This window comes from Ictalurus furcatus, chromosome 5 (assembly GCF_023375685.1).
Source record: "Ictalurus furcatus strain D&B chromosome 5, Billie_1.0, whole genome shotgun sequence".
Lineage (NCBI taxonomy): Eukaryota > Metazoa > Chordata > Actinopteri > Siluriformes > Ictaluridae > Ictalurus > Ictalurus furcatus.
The window spans coordinates 7374364-7393117 of NC_071259.1; the positions used below are offsets into that span (position 1 = coordinate 7374364).

The 18754-nt window shown below is 37.1% G+C and overlaps 3 protein-coding genes across 3 annotated transcripts; all 3 read left to right on the forward strand.

Moving 5' to 3' along the window:
* Nucleotides 1-3776: 3776 nt before the first annotated feature.
* On the forward strand, nucleotides 3777-5369 carry LOC128607578 (taste receptor type 1 member 1-like). Its single transcript, XM_053624544.1, has 3 exons — nucleotides 3777-3811; nucleotides 4020-4311; nucleotides 4402-5369. The coding sequence occupies exons 1-3, from the start codon at nucleotides 3792-3794 to the stop codon at nucleotides 5185-5187; spliced, it is 1098 nt and encodes a 365-aa protein (XP_053480519.1). The 5' UTR covers nucleotides 3777-3791; the 3' UTR covers nucleotides 5188-5369.
* A 6061-nt stretch (nucleotides 5370-11430) lies between these two features.
* On the forward strand, nucleotides 11431-12373 carry LOC128607546 (taste receptor type 1 member 1-like; the record flags this gene model as incomplete). Its single annotated transcript, XM_053624480.1, has 1 exon — nucleotides 11431-12373. A coding segment is annotated over one exon (939 nt), but the record flags the coding sequence as incomplete, so codon positions are not given.
* A 3384-nt stretch (nucleotides 12374-15757) lies between these two features.
* On the forward strand, nucleotides 15758-18350 carry LOC128607236 (taste receptor type 1 member 1-like). The gene is made up of 5 exons (XM_053623906.1): nucleotides 15758-16180; nucleotides 16531-16828; nucleotides 16931-17674; nucleotides 17796-18008; nucleotides 18088-18350. Exons 1-5 carry the CDS (start codon nucleotides 15999-16001, stop codon nucleotides 18232-18234), a joined length of 1584 nt encoding a protein of 527 aa, XP_053479881.1. The 5' UTR covers nucleotides 15758-15998; the 3' UTR covers nucleotides 18235-18350.
* Nucleotides 18351-18754: the final 404 nt, after the last annotated feature.

Consider the following 18754-nt stretch of genomic DNA (forward strand, 5'->3'; position numbering starts at 1 on the left):
AACAGGACACAGAACAATTAGCAAAACATATTTAAGGGATATACTGTATATAACCAAAACTGTGGGTGTGGTAATGTACTAGATGAAACACCAGGTGGCGCATGTGGTGTGGGGCATGAAAGAGAGACGGGTCAGAGACTAGACTGGGGACCAAGATTGCCATTAGAGCAAGAACAAAACACAGGATCAGAGAGATAGACGCGACAAGGACCACGGAACAATAAAGAGCTGAGACACAGACTGGAATAAGACAGGGATAGGACTAACAAAGACACAGGAGAAGGATGAGAGACAGACTTGGGGGAAGAAACAGAACCATTTACAATGATATCTAACCTAGGTGGCTCTTAAAACTAGCCTTAGCAGCATATTTCCTCTCTATTGCTGTTTGGTAAAACTGTACTTCTAGCAGAGGAAACCCTTCTGTAATCCCTCCTCACCTTTTGTGTCTCAATAGTCTTTCCCAGATCAGTGAGAGCTTCCCACGCACAATTTTATGGCAGTTGATAACCTGACCACTGTATTTCAACATAAAATAATGATAATCTCAAAGATATGATGTGTTACAAACATAAATCACGACCATAAATTTTCAATACAAAATATATTTTTATGATCCTATTATCAATAACATATTTGGAGAGATATTGCTTTTATATAGACTTTATCTGGCTTTGTATTTGGTCATTTTGAAGATGTTTTGAAACGTGCTTGTAATACTATACTTGAGTGAATCTCATTGTACTATGGAAAGTGGACGTGTAATGATGCATGTAGTGGCTTAATCAAATTGACATATGTAAAGTGGACATGGCCGTTGCTTCCATCCTTCCTAGTTGACTCGCACAGCATGTCATGTCTGTCACGAAAGATTTCATGTAGCAAATGCAACGCCTCTGTTTTTAGATTGTGCTTTCACATGGTGCTTATCAGCTCGTTGTTCTGATTTCATCCTGACTTTAACTTACAGCAAGAATTTTTCTCAGGTGGATTACATTTTCCATTAAATATAGTTTTCTTTTCATAGAATGGCTGTTCAACACTGTGACCACTTATTTTCTCTGACAATGTGCAATTACAACATGTTTATGAATGGATAAAGGTGTTCTATTAAAACTTAAAATATTATCTACATTTAATCATGTATTTTAAAAAATAACTGGACAAAAATGTCTTGAATAAAGTTCTAATATCTAAAATTTTTTATTGTGAAATTTCTATGTTAAAATTGGAAACAAAAATAAAATCTATTAAGAGGTTACATGCTTATGTGCAGTGGGAAGGGTATAAAACATACTGACTTGAGTAAATAATAGTAAATAAGTAATAATTCACTTGAGTAAATGCAGTGATCCAAGTAAGAGTAAATAAAATTACTTGAGTAATTATTTTTTTACAGGTCTACAAATGAATTTTACATAATGGGCCTCATTTATCAAACTGATACAACTAATCCAAATTTATATATAGCTTGATAATGTATTCTTTGTGCCTGACCTACTGAAGTAGCATGAGGATAGTTCAGTAGCTCAGACACTAAGAATACACTATCGTGCTATAGCCCTGTATTTCAGTCTCACACACACACGCACGCACGCACACACACAAACACACACACACATGCACAGGCACGCATGCAAACACACACACACACACACACACACACACAGTCATTTCAAATTAACAGAATTAATTAAAGATATGTTAGATATGTGGGATAAAAAGAAAGCAAGCCAACGCAAATCCATGAATTAAAACAAATAAGACCGGTTATTTAATTAAGACAAAAGAAATGCAGCCTCATCCAGGTCATCCCATACACCCACAACACATTTTGAAACCACTGACAACCCTATTTTTTCTTTCCTAAATTCAATTTATTGCACACAGTGTGGCCATCCCATAAAAACATAAACAAGAAACCTAGAGGTAGTGAAGCAGTCCTAATTTATATCAGCATACATGGGTATGCCAAGCATTTAACAAACACCAGAAGTGCAAAGTTGCCAGTAACTCTCTACTTTTCACTCACAAAAGAACATTCAATGCAGAAGAGAGGTAAACAACAACAAAAAGACACTTTTTTGTGCCATTTTTCATGGATGCTTTGAACAGAACTGTCTCCGCATCGTTGGAAAATGAAAACTGTTTAACCTCACTGTAATTTGTAAGCACAGAATCTAAAAAAAGATTGGTAAACGAATCCCAATTTTGTTAACTAACCAAATGAGCTATGCTGAAGTGAACACAAGGTCAGTTATCAACTGAAAGGTAAAGTTAGCTGGCTAGCTACGAAATGCTGTTGGGGTTTCATTAGCTTGTTAGGTTCATTAGCTAACTCATGTTAATTCATACGTTCATGTTTCGACATAGTTGGCTGTCTAGCAAAAATGCCCCTTAGCTATTATCCTGAGCATTACCTATCGACTGTAGCAGCATTAACATACATTTAACACAGCAGGCAGTTGCTTGTAAGATCTTAATACAGAGCTTTCATACTGTACAACTTCAAAAGTGTGTGTTCAGATGAAGCATCAGAATGAGGAAAAGCACTTCAGAATGCGCAATACGTCAAACCTGTGTCCACTGTAGTCTGGAGACACATGGAGAGAAACATGTTGTCTTTTGCTGTTGTAAACTGTCCATCTCAAGATTTGAGATGATTTTCTGCTCACTACGGTTGTAAAGAGTGATTATTTGAGTTATTATAGCCTTCCTGTCAGCTCAAACCGGTCTGGTCATTCTCAGAACTGCTGCTTGCTAGATGTTTGTTTTTTTTGTTTGTTTTTTGTTTTTTTTGTTATTAACACAATTCTGTGTAAACTCTAGAGACTGTTGTGCATGAAATTATCAGGAGATTTGAAATGCTCAAAACCGTTTGTTTAGCAACAATAACCGTGCCACAGGAAAGGACACTGTGTTCACATTTTCCCCATTCTGATTTTTGATATCAACATCTATAATAACAATAAAAGAATAACAGTAATTTGCATTGAAGACTCTTGATATGTTCTCAGTGTTTGCTCTAATTTGTTTTTAGTTGTTTCATCAGCCAGTCAGCCGGCTGTCTTGTTGGTTTTCAGGCCTTGAAAATGCCTTGTTTGTTTGACATAGATCAAAAGGATTATGAATATCCTGTGAATGGATCTTGGATGCAGAAAAACCTGGTTGTCTAATATGGCAAGAAAGTTGAAATACAAACAGAAACAATAAAAGTCACATTTAAACATTTTTGTTATATAAGCTTAGTGTACAGTATAACAAGTATCATGTATTTATTAGTGTGTCAAAAGTTTTACAAGTATTAGGCCAGATGTTTGGTAATGCAACAAATTAATTTGCCTACAAAATGCAAATTAGGTTATAGTTTCATATTATCATCAAACATCTACAAAGTAAGGGAGAAGAAACGCAGCAGCTGCCTATGTGATTTGACCCAAGTATCATGGTAAGTGTCAAGTTTACCTCAAGAGTTATGCTAATACATCTGCAAATCAACATATGCAAATGGTATTTGCCTCCAAAATGCAAAGTAGAATATGTAAAGTTTGTCCAGATTATCTTCCAGCTAATATCTCATTGCTCTTCATAACCAATTCTCTGGCTGTATTGACTTGTCCTCATCACAAGGAGCAATGTTGTGTTGTGCATTCTTAAGCTTAAATTTAGCTTTTCACTTATTCAACAAACATGCCTGTGAGGCAACTGAGTTTAATTTACCAGGGGACTATAAGATTGGGGGAATTTTTCCTGTGCATACAGCCAGTGAGACAGTAATTCCAAATTCTCCTATGGCACTACAATGCTTCAAGTGAGTATATGCAGTTCTTTCAAACTAGTGCTTTCTTCGCTATGTCTATAATCTGTATAATGCAGTGAAAGCAACAGCATCAAAAATAATCATTTTTTCAATAATCTTGAAAAAATATCACAACTCGTTCCGATTGATAGCTTTAAAGAGGCTCCTTGAATTTCTTGATTTTGAATTCATTTATTTCTTTTCCTCGTCCTCTCCACAGGCAGCCATTTACAATGTCAGGTTATCAGATGCTCGAGGTGATGCGGTTTGCTGTTGAGCAGATCAATAACTCCACCACCATCCTGCCTAACATCTCTCTTGGATATGAGATCTTTGATTTTTGCTTGTACAATCAGAATTTTCCTTCAATCCTCAATTTTATCTCAGACAATGGTCGAATAAATGTATCAGCCAAAGAGAACAAACATAACGTTATTGGCCTTATTGGTCCTTATGGCAGCACAGAAGCTTTGGGCATCGCCCCCTTGTTTATGACAGACCTCATTCCAATGGTATGGCAGGAAGCTACATATTCTGGTAAGAAAATATATTTATGCTTTTGCCTGAGTACATAAAAATCTGCGTTTTTTTTCTTCTTTCAGATTAGCTATGCAGCCTCGAGCTCTGATCTAAGCAATAAGTGGGTCTATCCAAGTTTTTTGAGGACTGTACCAACCAACCAGGATATAATTATGGTCATAATTAAGCTCATTCAGCAATTTGGATGGAATTGGGTTGCTTTCATTAGCAGTGACGACTCGTACAGTCAAAATGGACTCGAATTATTTCGCAGTAACATCAAAGACACCAGCATCTGCTTGGCCTTTTTCTATGAAATTACACTGAATTCCAATTCAACAGAAATACTAAATAGGATAGAGTCACTCAGTATCAATGTGATCATAGTCTTCACACTAGAAGACACAGCCCGGGAATTTGTCAAAACAGCTGGCAGAATCAACATGAGAGACAAAGTTTGGATAGCAGGCGATGCGTGGTCTATGGATGAAGAGCTTTCTACTTGGCCTGGCATTGGGCAGATTGGGACTATTTTCGGTGTTACAGCAACAACTGTAAATTTGCCTGGATTTTATGAATATATTTACCAAACACGACTCAGTGGTGAAAATGATGACTGTGTGAATTGTGAGGATGGACAGAATTGCAATCAAGTTTGTGATAACTGCATGAGTGAGAACCCAGCTGACATTATAAACGAAAGCCCCACATACTCATTCTCCATCCAGGCAGCTGTGTACAGCTTTGCTTATGCACTCCATCGTTTGCTGAACTGTAGCATTACAGGATGCGACCCAGCTCGAGACATACCACCTTATGTGGTAAGCCATTTATTTGTAAAGGAAGAGTACATAATATGTTTATGCTAAGTATGCTAAGTATTCACCCCCCCTCAATGTGAATTGTCTTTTTGCCGAAATTACAGATTTTAGTTGTCTCAGATGTCTTTATGACCGTTGATTTGGCCATTTTTCAGGTCATGCCACACATTTTCAATTGGATTTATGTCTGATCTTTGACTTGGCTATTCCAAAATATAAACCTTTTTTCAAGCCTTTGTAGCCGTTTTAATTTTTGCCCTGTCCTTTGGCTCATTGTCCTGTTGGAACATATATTTTTGTCATAAATGCAGATGGCAACAAAGCTTTCCAGTTCCTTCTGCTACAAAGTAACCCTTGAGCATGATGCTATGACCAACATGCTTGATCACAAGAATGTCGTTACTTGGGTGTTGAGCTGTATTTGGTTTGAGCCAACTGTTGTGCTTTGGCTTTAGACCAAATGGACTCATCAGACCATAAAATCCTTTTTTAAAAGCTCTCAGATATTCTAACATGGCCTTTCTCAGAAGTGGCTTCCTTCTGGCCACTCTCCCAAGATGCCATATTTTTAACCTTGAAGCTTCATAGGTAGCTCCTTGGTCTTCATGACAGCAGGAATGATCTGATCTGATCTGCCATTTTATCTGTGGGACTTCCCAAAGTCAGAGATATTGATTATGCAAGTGTACAATTGGGCACAGGTGGATTTAAAATTAACAAAGGTGTACTCTGTTTAACATATTTAGTGTGAACTCTCAAAAATTAAATACTTGTCCTAATTTAGATTGTTAAAAGAAGGGGGATAGGGTGAATACTTATCAATTATGCAGTTGGGGGTTGAATTCTTTGTGGAGGCACTATAGACAATGTTAATGCAATGACAATGGACTTACTTCCCTCTTTTTTCAATGAAGGTTCTGGAAAATTTGAGACAGACAAGTTTCATATTACAAGACCAGTATATTGGGTATGACCAAGATGGGGATCCTCCAGCCAGTCTTGCAGTAGTACTCTGGAGGCCAAACGAAAACCCATTATTTGTGGTGGTGGCTACATATATTAGCCGCCCAAATGTTAATTTCACCTTGAACAACAATCTAGTTCCCTGGTCTGAAAATGGCACAGTAAGTAATTTATGTGTATAAGAATATGTTGATTCAGTTGTAAGGAGTGTAAGAATACTGTTACATGGAATAATTGGTTGGTTAAGTTTAGTATTTTTCTGACTTACATTTCTTTTTTTTTAAACAAGCGTTCATCTCTGTACTGCTACACCAAGTGTGGAAAACCAACCTAAATTGAAATCACATTATAAAGAGCATGACTATATAAAAACAGAATCAACTAACCAGAATTTTATTTGTTCCAGGTGCCTTATTCTAATTGTTCTACTGAATGTGAAACTGGTTATAAAAGAGTACAAACTTCTATACATAAATGCTGTTTTCAGTGTTCGAAATGCAATGCCCAGACATACATCAACACCACAGGTAAGGTATTTAAGTAGGTATTAAAACAAAATATCTCATGGTATTACCTATACATTTTTCCAGAATTTTTTTTTTGTCACATTTGTAGACTTTTAGTTTTAGTGGGTGAAAGGCATATATTTGATGTCTTGGCTGTATTAATTTGTGCCATCAGGAGCAAACATATTCTGTGTAGTTAAATAACAAGGTAAAATATGGGAGACCATTCCAGCAGGATGTAAGTGTAAAGTTTTGTGGCTTATTCAATATGGGGTTTCTGGGTTAAAACCCCATTGAATTATTTTATGACAGTTCCAAATGTTTATTTATAATTATTATATATTTAATATGTATATAATAATATAACATATAATATAATGACCTAGTATCATATTTTATCTCATTTATTTAATCTACTTTTAGCTCTTGTGTTAAAACTTTTATGATGTTTTAGGTCATATTTATACAGATACAGATTACGGCACTGTAATTATATACATATTTAATATATAATTATACATTTAATATGTATATAATTATATGTTAAGAAATAATTACTATTTAAAAAGGCAGGAGCTTGTCACACTTATTGCACTTTGTACTTAATCACAGTAATTTGGGCATATATATGGCAGGAATCCAGAGCATAACTAGACATTATTGCCACAGGCTATTCTAAAGTATCAAAGATAGAGTCCAAACCCAAGAGCCTGGAAATAGGAGACTACAAAATTAGGAAATAAGGAGAGTAGACAAACAAAAAAAAACATGCCAGAAGGAATAGATATATATAGCTGCATCTAAAAAAAATTAGAATATTATGGAAAAGTTCATTCAACTATCATATATTCTAGATTCATTTCACATAAGTGAAATAAAGCCTTTTTTTGTTTTAATCTTGATTATTACAGCTTACAGCTCATGGAAATCAAAAATGCAGTATCTCAGAATATTAGAATGAAGAATTTATAATACAGAAATATTGACCTGAGAAGCACTCTAATCAGCTAAAGAACTCAAAACACATGTAAAGGTTTCCTGAGCCTTTAATCCCTCAGTCTGGTTCAGTACACACAACCACAATCATGGGGAAGATGAAAGTAAATTTTGCATTTCATTTGGAAATCAAGGTTCCAGAGTCTGGAGGAAGAGTGGACAGGCACAGAATCCAAGTTGCTTGAAGTCCAGTGTGAAGTTTCCACAGTCAGTGATGATTTGAGCTGCCATGTCATCTGCTGGTGTTGGTCCACTGTTTTCTCTCAAGTTGAGAGTCAATGCACTGTCTACCAGAAGATTTTAGAGCACTTCATGCTTCCATCTGCTGACAAGCTTTATGGAGATGCTGATTTCCTTTTCCAGCAGGACTTCACACCTGCCCACAGTGCCAAAACTACTAGTAACTGGTTTGCTGACCATGGTATTACTGTGCTTGATTAGCCTGCCAACTCACCTGACCTGAACCCCATAGAGAATCTGTGGGGTATTGTCAAGAGAAAAATGAGAGACACTATCAAAGCATCCTGGGCTTCCATAACACCTCAGAAGTACCGCAGGCTGATTGCCTCCATGCCTCGCCACATTGATGCAGTAATTCGTGCAAAAGAAGCCCCGACCAAGTATTGAGTGCATAAATCAACATACTTTTCAGAAGGTCGACATTTCTGTATTATAAATTCTTTATTCTAATATTTTGAGATATTTTATTTCCATGAGCTGTAAGCCATAATCTTTTAATTTAAATTTACATCTATTCATTTAGCAATCACTTTTAGCCACTTACAAATGAGGAAATACAAGCAAAACGATATATCAAGCAGAGAACTATAGAAGTAGTGGTACCATACAAGATCTTTAATTGACTTCTTGAAAAAGCAAAGTGCACAGAGAAGAGGTGTAAGAGCCAGAGTAATTTTTTTTTTTAGGGGTTAGTTAAGTGTTCACGGAAGAGGTGCATCTTTAGCTGTTTTTTGAAGATGGTGACAGATTCTGTGGTACGGATTGAGGTTGGAAGTTCATTCCACCACTGAGGGACAGTTAGTGTGAAGGTTCTGGAAATGGACCTTGAGCCACGCTGAGTAGGCACTACTAAGCGTCGGTCATTAATCGAATGCAGATTGCATGAGGGAACGTAAGCCTTCAGGAAAGTGTTGAGGTTGGGGGGTGCTGTTCCAGACAAGGCCTTGAACTTGATGCGGGCAGCTACAGGAAGCCAGTGGAGATGAAGAGGGGTGTGACATGGGTTCTCTTGGGCTGGTTGAAGACGAGGCGTGCTGCTGCATTCTGAATCATCTGAAGGGGTTTGATGGAGCTGGCTGGGAGGGCCGAGAGTAGTGCATTGCAGTAGTCCAGTTTTAATATGACAAGAGCCTGGACTAGTAGCTGTGTAGCCTGTTTGTTGAGATAGGGTCTGATTTTCTTGATGTTGTACAGAACGAACCTACAGGACCGTGCAGTTGTTGAAATGTGGTCTGTAAAGGTCAAGCTGTCATCAAGAATCACCCCAAGGTTCCTTTCTGTCCTGGTTGGCTTGAGTGTGGTTGAGCCGAGCTGTACAGTGAGGTTGTGGTTGATTGAGGGGCAGGCTGGGATGACAAGAAGCTCAGATTTTGCCAAATTGAGCTTAAGGTGGTGTTCCCTCCTCCAGTTTGAGATGTCAGACAGGCAAGCAGAGATTCGTGTAGAGACAGGCTGGAAGGACAAATAGAGCTGGGTGTCATCGGCATAGCAATGGTATGAGAAGCCATGAGACTCAATCACCTGCAAAAGAGATGTAGTGTAAATAGAAAAGAGCAGTAGACCCAGAACTGACCCCTGAGGAACCCCAGTTGTGAGTTGCTGAGTTTCAGAAAAACCTCCCCTCCACAATACCTTGAAGGATCTGTCTGAGAGATATGATTCCACCCAGCGCAGAACCGTTCTGGTGATGCCTAGGCTGGAGAGAGTTGACAGAGGATCTGATGATACACAGTGTCGAAAGCAGAAGTGAGGTCGAGTAGGATGAGGACAGATGATCTAGAGGTTGCTCTTGCTAGTCATAAAGCTTCAGTGACGGAAAGCAGAGTAGTCTTCGTGGAGTGATTGCTTTTGAAGCCAGACAGCTTGGTGTCCAGGAGGTTGTTCTGTGAGAAAATTCGAGAGTTGATTAAAAATAGCTCTTTCAAGGATTTTGGAAAGAAAAGGGAGGAGGGAAACAGGTCTGTAGTAGTCAACCACAGTAGGGTTAAATGATGGTTTTTTAAGCAGTGGGGTAACCCGGGCATGCTTAAATGAGGTAGGGTATGTGCCAGTAGAGAGGGATGTGTTAAAGATCTGGTAATAGTGTTAGAGAGATCGACCGAAGAAGGTGAGAAGGGATAAGGTCAAGAGGACAGGGTGTGGGACGGCTAGAGAGGAGGAGTTTAGAGACATCAGTCTCTGAGAGGGGAGAGAAGGAGGCCAGTTGAGAATTACATGGAGGAGGAGCCGGTCAATGCATGTCTGGGGTTGAGAACTGGTTCCTGATTGATGTAAACTTGTTGGATAAAAAATTCATCTACAGTGAGAGAGGTAGGGGAAGGGGGAGGAAGGGGACAGAGAAGAGAAGAAAAGGTTTTGAAGAGAGTACATTAAAACAAACAAGATTAAAACAAAAAAAAGGCTTGAAATATTTCACTTTAATGTGTAATGAATCTAGAATATGCACCAGCTGCTTTAAGTACTACAGTGTATCTCATCCTCATGGACTGCACCAGATTTGTCAGTTCTTGCTGTGAGACGTTACCCCACTCTTCCACCAAGGCATTTGCACATTCTCAATTACGTCTGGGGGGACACATGGTTACATGTAATTTTCCACTGCAAGGACGATCAGCTGTCCTTCCTGTCTCCCTTCTAGCACTGTCTTAGGCGTCTTACATTACAGACATTGCAGTTTATTGCTCTGGCCACATTTGCAGTTCTCATGCCTCCCTGCAGCAGACCTATGGTATGTTCACGCAGGTGAGCAGGAACCCTAGACATCTTTCTTCTGATGTTTTTCAGAGTCAGTAGAAAGGTCTCTTTAGTATCCTAAGTTCAGTCAAAGCCCTCCTCAATTTATGTGCATCAAACATGAGTACAGCTAAAAGGTAATTTACCAACAAACATCACTGAGAAAGACTGTGCAAGACAATTTTGTACTTCTCTGCAAAAAAAAAACACAAAAAACTTGCATCAAAATTTTTCCATTTTTCCAAACTCCACGAAATCCTGTATGGACTGGCATTTATAGAGCAAAAGGCTTCCTGAGGCAGAAGGATATTCAATTCCCTCACTTGGGTCAGACTATCAAAAACCAACAAGCAAATCATACAATTATAAAAAACACTCAGACTAAGGTCATCAACAGAAAATACAAGCCTAGGAAGAACCAAAGACTACATGGTAAATAGAGGATATGTGGCCTAAGAAACCAGTGAAATGGCTGAGAAATTCTGTGGGATGACACACCCATACTTTTGTAAAGAACAACAAAGTTGAATCTAAATCCCATAAGGGTTTTTGGGTTGTCCCTCTTAGGTAGCCCTTAAAGATTTTATGTGGAATCCTAGAATGTAAATTGTTTCCCAAACTAGAAAGTTTTTAAGAACCTTTAATTATACAAGGAGTCTTTTGATGAACTGTTGAAGATCATTTGTTCCCCAAAAGTGTACTTAAGACCAACAAGATGAAACAAGATTAATAACAAGAAACTGGTAGTAACGATGATCTGGAGGCGCTGTCAGGGGAATAAATAATTTTTAAAAAATCAGTGATAGTAAATAATTTAAATAAATTATAATGTGTATAATAATGCTGTTTTGTTTCAGCGGATGCTTACACTTGTACTCCATGTGTAGAGGGTTACTGGTCTGATGAAATGAGCATAATCTGCAAAAAGCGCACTATTGTCTATCTTCAACTCGAGGACCCTCTGTGCATGTTATTCTTCGTATGTGCTGTGGCCTTCATTGTTGTCTCCATTGGACTCATAATCCTTTTTGGCATCAACTACAACACTCCTGTGGTAAAGTCTGCTGGTGGTAATATGTGCTTGCTTATGTTATTTTGTTTGATTCTGGCCAACATTGGGGTGTTCTTTTACTTTGGAGTACCAGACCCAGTGAATTGTGTTTTAAGGAATGTCTTTTTCATATTTTTCTACACTATTTGCCTTTCTTGTATGGGTGTACGTTCCTTTCAAATTGTTTGTGTCTTCAAAATGGCTGCCCAGTTTCCAGATGTCTATCACTGGTGGATGAAGAACAATGGTCAGTGGCTCTGTATTAATGTCTACTCTTTCATACAGCTTGTTGCTTGTGGGATATGGCTTCTAACTGGAAGACCCAAACCCTACAATGACAGTACTTCTTTTAAAGATCAGACTATTTTGACATGTGATATGGGATCAATGGTCACATCCACCTTGGCTTGGTCTTGTCTCTGGTTTCTTAGTATAGTCTGTTTCTGTTTCTCCTACATGGGCAAAGATCTTCCAAAAAGTTATAATGAAGCAAAGAACATAACGTTTAGCTTGCTTGTATTTTATCTGGGCTGGATTGCATATTTCACAGCATACATTGTGTTCAGAGGAGCTTACATACAGCTTCTTAATGCAGTTGCACAGCTGTCCAGTTCATATGGAATTGTTATAAGTTTCTATATGCCAAGGGCCTACATCATTATTTTCCAACCCAAAAAGAACACCCAGGCATACTTTCAGTCATCAATCCAGACATATACACAGACTCTTAGCAGAATGTAGACTTAAAAATCATAAACAAATATCCACTGAATTCTATGGAACATTTTCTGGTCTTCTTGTTTCAGCGATGATCAATTATTAAGTAATTGTCTGTAATTATAAATATTAATCATTCTAACTTCTTTAAATTCTTTAAAGTTAAACAAGGCTCTTGCTTGTTTGTAGTACTGATAGCCTGATCACTGTTCATTGTATTTAAAGAATAATCACCAAAATATAGTTTGTCAGCATCAATAAGTAATGCTTGCTTGTGATCTGCTAGTATTGGTCTGTAAATATTGATGTACAAATTTGTTCTTTCTTGTTTATTGCACTTTCTTAATAATGCATTATTCTAACAGATATGTTACAGATTTTGTAATACAGATAGGTTGTATGTTTTAAACAAGATAATAAAGGAACAAAATATGAGAAAAAGTTATTCCCCTCAGTTGGTGTTTTGATGATGGTAGTAGAGAGTGCTGTCTAACAGAATCGCTCATAGTGTTCAATTGGGTTGATTTCTGGTGACTGTGAAGGTCATAGCCTATGATTTAACATCATTTTCATACTCATTTTACACTCATTATATCCATTCAGTGAGTCCTTGTACCCTGTGGATAGGGACATTGTCGTCCTGCAAGACACCACTCCTATCAAGATAGAAATTTGCCTGTTATTAACTGGAAAATAAATTTAAATAAAACAAAACTACAGTCTTATAATACAGCAGAACACTAAATGGTGGTAAACGTGATGAACAGTATGAAACAATACAGTACATTTTTGAACACACAAATTTCGCAAAAGAACTATGGTCACACCATCTGCACCTCAGAAAAGCAGTTTATGTGTGGAGTTTATGTGATTTAAATAACATTTACTAGGAATTCATTTTAATTTGCCATAATGTTATGGACTTTTCTGTGTAATAAGCATTATCTAGGCTCAGTCGTAACCTCTCCAGATTTTTGTTAATATGAACAAAAATATATAAGTCATGGTTTCTTATGGTTAGACCATTTTCATTTGTCAGGATGTGTTAAATGAAGCTGTGTTTAATGAAGACGAAAGACCGCACAGCATTTTTCCATGTGTGTTGATGGTGTGACTAAGGGCAGGAGAGCACAGCAGACAAACATTTTAAATCAGTGTCTAGTTATAATTACCAACAGCGTTATTTGTGATGTGTTAAACTTCACTGTAGGCTTATTTAAGATTTTTTCCTTAATCAGAAATTTTCAGCCTTTATTTCCTCTTTCTGACAAAAAATATATTTGACTGAACTATTTCCGTGGCATCCTTGATAAATGTAGTTAACTGATATTATACTCTTACTAGTTAATGATAGTGAAGTTGGGCACACATTAATAGACATTTACCGTAAAATCTCTGTTTACTGCAACAGTAAGTGGGAGTGGCATATCTTTTGTGTGGAGAGCTCAAAACAAATTCCCAACTGTCAGTCATTCCAGATTCACATGCTGATTGGCTCATCTGCTGTTTTTATAAAAGTACACAGAGGACTGCTCTTTTGAGATTTTTTTTTTTTGCTTTCTTCTGTTAAAATGTGAATGTTAAACTGTGTAAAGGTTGGCAGGTCTGAAACGGTCATTTAAATATTTTTTGGTATCTCACTTGTGCATCCCCTGCAATTCCTTCCCATGTGCCTCATAATTTGAATACCTCAGTTCAGGCAACAAGTGGACCCAAACTATGCCAGCAAAATACACTGTCCATACACATGCTCACTTGTCACAAATATGGTGAAGACTTATTTCCATATGGCTCTATCACTTTTTTCAACATCTCCTTACACCTGTATCTATTTTTTTGCACCACTAAAATCACAATTTTTTTTTTTATCTTTGTAATGTGGGGATATTTCACTGCAGCCATACTATAATATCCCTCTCTATGTAGTTGTTCATGAGCTCCTCTTGCAGACAGTCTGATCATTCTCAGTCACCTGAAAGACATTTGCGCTTATGTTTTTCCTTAAATATCACACAAATGCACATGCTTTGAAGGTGCACTTTTGACCACCATATTACTGATGTCTTGACAGATATATACAGTCATGTGAAAGCAATAAGTACACCCCATGGAAATTGTTGGCTTTTTTGACATATTTAGACAAGCAACCATTTGCTCATCTTTGAAACAGTGCCTATTAATCTAGTTGATATATTTGACCAAAACCCCAAGGTAAATGAGCTGTTTCAATCATTTATTCAACAGAAATATTAATAGATGTGATATTCTTCTGTGAAAAAGTAAGTCCACCCTTGGCCTTTCTTTATCAGAAATAATTCTTGTAGGGGTTTTGCAGAATTGTCCACCAGGCTTGCTGGAATTTCAGACCACTCTTCCATGCAATATTCTTTCAGCTGCAAGATGTTTGAGGGTTTTCTTGCATGTACTGTCCGTTTCAAATCCCCCTACAACATTTCAGTGGGATTTGACTAGTCCTTTCCATTACCCTCCATTTCTTCTTTTTGAGCCATTCCTTGGTGGATTTGTTAGTGTGCTTAGGATCATTATCCTGTTGAAAGGTCCACTTTTGGTTCAGCTTCAACTTTCAGACAGATGGCCTCACATTATCTTCAAGCACTCTTTGATATGATGTAGAATTCATAATTGAATCAATGAATGCAAGCTGTCCAGTCCCTGAAGCAGCGAAGCAACCCCAAACCATAACAATTCCACCACCGTGCTTCACAATTGGTATGAGGTGTTTCTCCTGAAAAGCTGTCTTTGGTCTGTGCCAAACATGTCTGCTGTTACTGTGGCCAAACAACTCTATCTTTGATTCGTCTGTCCAGAGCACATTATTTTAAAAGGCCTGGTCTGTGCCTGCATGCTCATTGGCAAACTGTAGTCTTGCAAAAGCTTTTTCCTGGCACGTCTCCCATGCAGGTCAAATTTGTGCAATCTCTTTCTGTTTGCAGAAAAATGCACTTTGACACCGACAGTTGCTAGACTTACTAGCAGATCCTGTGATGAAATTTTGGGGTTCTTGGACACTTCTTTTTGTATCAGACAGTCTGCTCTTGGGCTGAATTTGCTGGGATGGCCAGGCCTGGAGAAATTGGCAGTTGAAATCTGCACCATTTGTAGATGATTTTCCTTACAGTGGATTGATGTACTTCAAATACTTTGGAAATCTTTTTAAAATCCCTTTCCAGACTCATAGGCATCCACAACCTTTTTTCTGAGGCCTTACAGAACTCTTTAGATTTTGGCATGATGACACCTCACACCTCAAAGGGAACACCAGACTCTAGATTGGATGATGCAGTACATCTGTCATGAAACATATGCACTCATTTTGGTAATCCACTCATTTATTCAGTCTTTTCCTGTTTACTTTCTTTTGGAAGATCAGCATTCAGGTATTCATTTTGCAGAGACTTTTTTATGTGTCTTACTTTGTATTATGATTATAATTTATTAAGGTTATTTTGTCATTGTAGAGACTATGCAGTACATAATAATGTAATACTGTGTTTGACAGAAACTGGATGTGTAATGATGCATGTAGTGGTTTACTCAAATTCACATATGTAAAGTGGACACAGATGTTACTACCCCTCATTCTTTTTGACTTTTAAAACACATCTTTGTCATGAAATGTTTCACCTGGCAAAATGCAGTGGCTTACCTTTTATGTTTTCCTTTTGGATTTTAGCAATCAATTCTTTTTCAAAATCACCTGCTCAGCATCTGAATTTAGCTTGCAGGGAGATTATTTGTTGGGTGGGTTATTTTCATTAAATAACGTTTTTCCAGCAGTACATCAGTCCTACCCAGTGGCCCTTGAGTGTTACAGGTAAGTGACATGCTTTCTTTTCTAATGTTTAAGTTCTGCAAAGTGCAACATTGATGCACCCTGAAAATGAGTACATTCACAGGCCTACTCTAAGTTCTTCTCACTTTATTATTATTATTATTGTTATTATTATTATTGTTATTATACATTTATTCTCTCTCTTCTTCTTCTTCTTCGTCTTATTATTATTATTATTATTATTATTATTTTATAAATTTGGTTATATATATAGGCAACAATCACACAACGAACAAATTATCCACATGTAGGGCTACCTACAGACAGAATTTTATCTTTTTACTTTAAGGATCAAGAATTTCTTTCAGATTTCTCCTGTTCCTTTACTCCAGATATCGTTTTGATGTGGCAGCTTATCGGATGTTTGAGATGATGAGGTTTACAGTAGAAGAGATTAATAACTCTTCCACCCTCCTACCTAATGTCTCACTCGGCTATGAGATCTTTGACCATTGTTCAGATATGCAGAATTTTCCCTCTGTGTTGAGTTTTATCTCTGAGAACGGATCCATTCCAGTTCAGAGATATTTAAACAAATATAAACCTAAAGTAATTGCTATGACAGGGCCATATGGAAGCACTAGTACAATTACAGTGGCACCTTTACTCACATTGGCCCTTGTTCCAATGGTAAGGAAATACTTACAACTCTCTTACCTTACTTTAAATTGACTGCCTTAACTAATCATTGTCATAGTTTATTTAACCTTTTTTCATTCCTTCCATTTATAGGTGAATTATGGATCATCAAGTTATCAACTGAGTAATAAAAAAGTGTACCCGTCGTTTTTAAGAACACTGCCTAGCAACAAAAACCTGATAGATATAATTATTCACATTATTAAATGGTTTGGATGGAACTGGGTTGCCTTTATTGGCAGTCAGGATGTCTACAGCCAAAATGGCTTGAATTTTTTTTCCCAATATGCCAAAAAAAATAGCATCTGTTTGGCCTATCAGGAATTACTTAACCAAACCTCTAACTACACTTCCACACTGAGTACAATTGAAAAACGCAAGATTAACGTCATAGTGGTGTTTTCGTCCCAAGATGTAGCAATAAACTTAATCAGAGAAGCTATAAAGAACAACATCAGAAATAAGGTTTGGATTGCAGGTGAGGCATGGTCTATGAATCAGCAGCTTCCTAATGAACCAGGAATACAAAACATTGGGAACATTTTTGGCATTACAGAAAAGCTAATGTCTTTTGATGGATTTAAGCAGTTCATCTACACCAGACAAAGTGATGAAAACAGCAATGACGAAAGTCATCCTCCTCAACCAGTAAAAAAAATGTGTAACCAAGACTGTGTTAACTGTTCACTGTTGAGTTCCGAGGAAATTTTAAATGAAAATCCCACATTTTCTTTTCCAATTTATGCTGCGATCTACACTATGGCAAATGCATTACACAAAGTTCTACACTGTGATGCAAATGGTTGCAACAAAAGCATTCCAGTTTACCCATTCATGGTATGTTGCTTTGAATGAAGGGAAAACCTGTTACATTTATCATTATTAAATATTCATAATATATGCTTAATTTTTTTTTTGCATGAAATATTCACAAACCATTTTGTCTGATATTCTGCAGCTCTTGAAGGAAATGAAGACACTGGATTTTCTTCTTAATGGCCGTAAAGTAAAGTATGATCAAAATGGTGATCTACCTGTCTTTTATGATGTGGTCTTCTGGCGCCTTGAAGCCAGTCCTCCGGTTTTTGAGAGAATTGGCACATACAACTCATATCCAGAAATTACTTTCACCATCAACAACTCCCTTATAGGCTGGGACAGTGATGCCTCTGTAAGTTAAACCTTAATTCATCACGTACTACATCATGATTTTAAGTATATATTGACAATGGCCTCCTTGCTTTCATAAGGTTCCTTTTGCAAACTGCTCAGTTGAATGTATGGAGGGATTCAGAAGGGAAGAGGACCAAAATTATGCATGCTGTTTTCAGTGTAAGAAGTGTGCAGAAAACACTTATGTAAACTATGAACGTAAGTATTCTGACCTGCACTTATAAATTATTCTAAAGTAGGAGTTTGGTTTTGCAGTATGAGCTTTTATTCACAAAGCATCTCAGTAAAACTTCCATGTCAGCGCATTTTTATTCTCCAAGCTAATCCACAAAACACTATGTTTTTAATGATCTTAGAAACAACACATTTTACTGTAATTTACTTTCAGTCTACAATTTGGGTAACAGGGTTGTACTTTCAAGTGACCTTGTCAGGCAGTATCACAGTATAATTAAAAATAATAAATAAAAAAAAACAGAACGAGGGAACATATTTTCTTCGTGCCATGATCTACAGGAAATTCTGATAACTTGTTGAACATGTGACTTGTGGAATATTCCAAATATTTTATAGGGGTGAATGTGTTCAGGTAACAGGGTTGTGTGAACATTGTGAGACACTAAGAAGTGTCATTTTTCATAACCTATAATGGATGACTCATCAAAAAGGATGTTTCAGGCATGAGATCTTAGGTGGAGTCACACATTAATGCAAAATATATATATATATATATATATATATATA

What these genes read in the sequence shown, in the direction of transcription:
- LOC128607236 (XM_053623906.1), top strand. Translation starts at nt 15,999, where the DNA reads ATGCAGTGGCTTACCTTTTATGTTTTCCTTTTGGATTTTAGCAATCAA. An exon ending in TTCCAGTTTACCCATTCATG is followed by an intron (nt 17,675 to 17,795) that starts GTATGTTGCTTT and finishes GATATTCTGCAG; the next exon opens with CTCTTGAAGGAAATGAAGAC. An exon ending in GCTGGGACAGTGATGCCTCT is followed by an intron (nt 18,009 to 18,087) that starts GTAAGTTAAACC and finishes TGCTTTCATAAG; the next exon opens with GTTCCTTTTGCAAACTGCTC.
- LOC128607578 (XM_053624544.1), top strand. Translation starts at nt 3,792, where the DNA reads ATGGCACTACAATGCTTCAA. An exon ending in ATGGCACTACAATGCTTCAA is followed by an intron (nt 3,812 to 4,019) that starts GTGAGTATATGC and finishes TCCTCTCCACAG; the next exon opens with GCAGCCATTTACAATGTCAG. An exon ending in TGACAGACCTCATTCCAATG is followed by an intron (nt 4,312 to 4,401) that starts GTATGGCAGGAA and finishes TTCTTCTTTCAG; the next exon opens with ATTAGCTATGCAGCCTCGAG.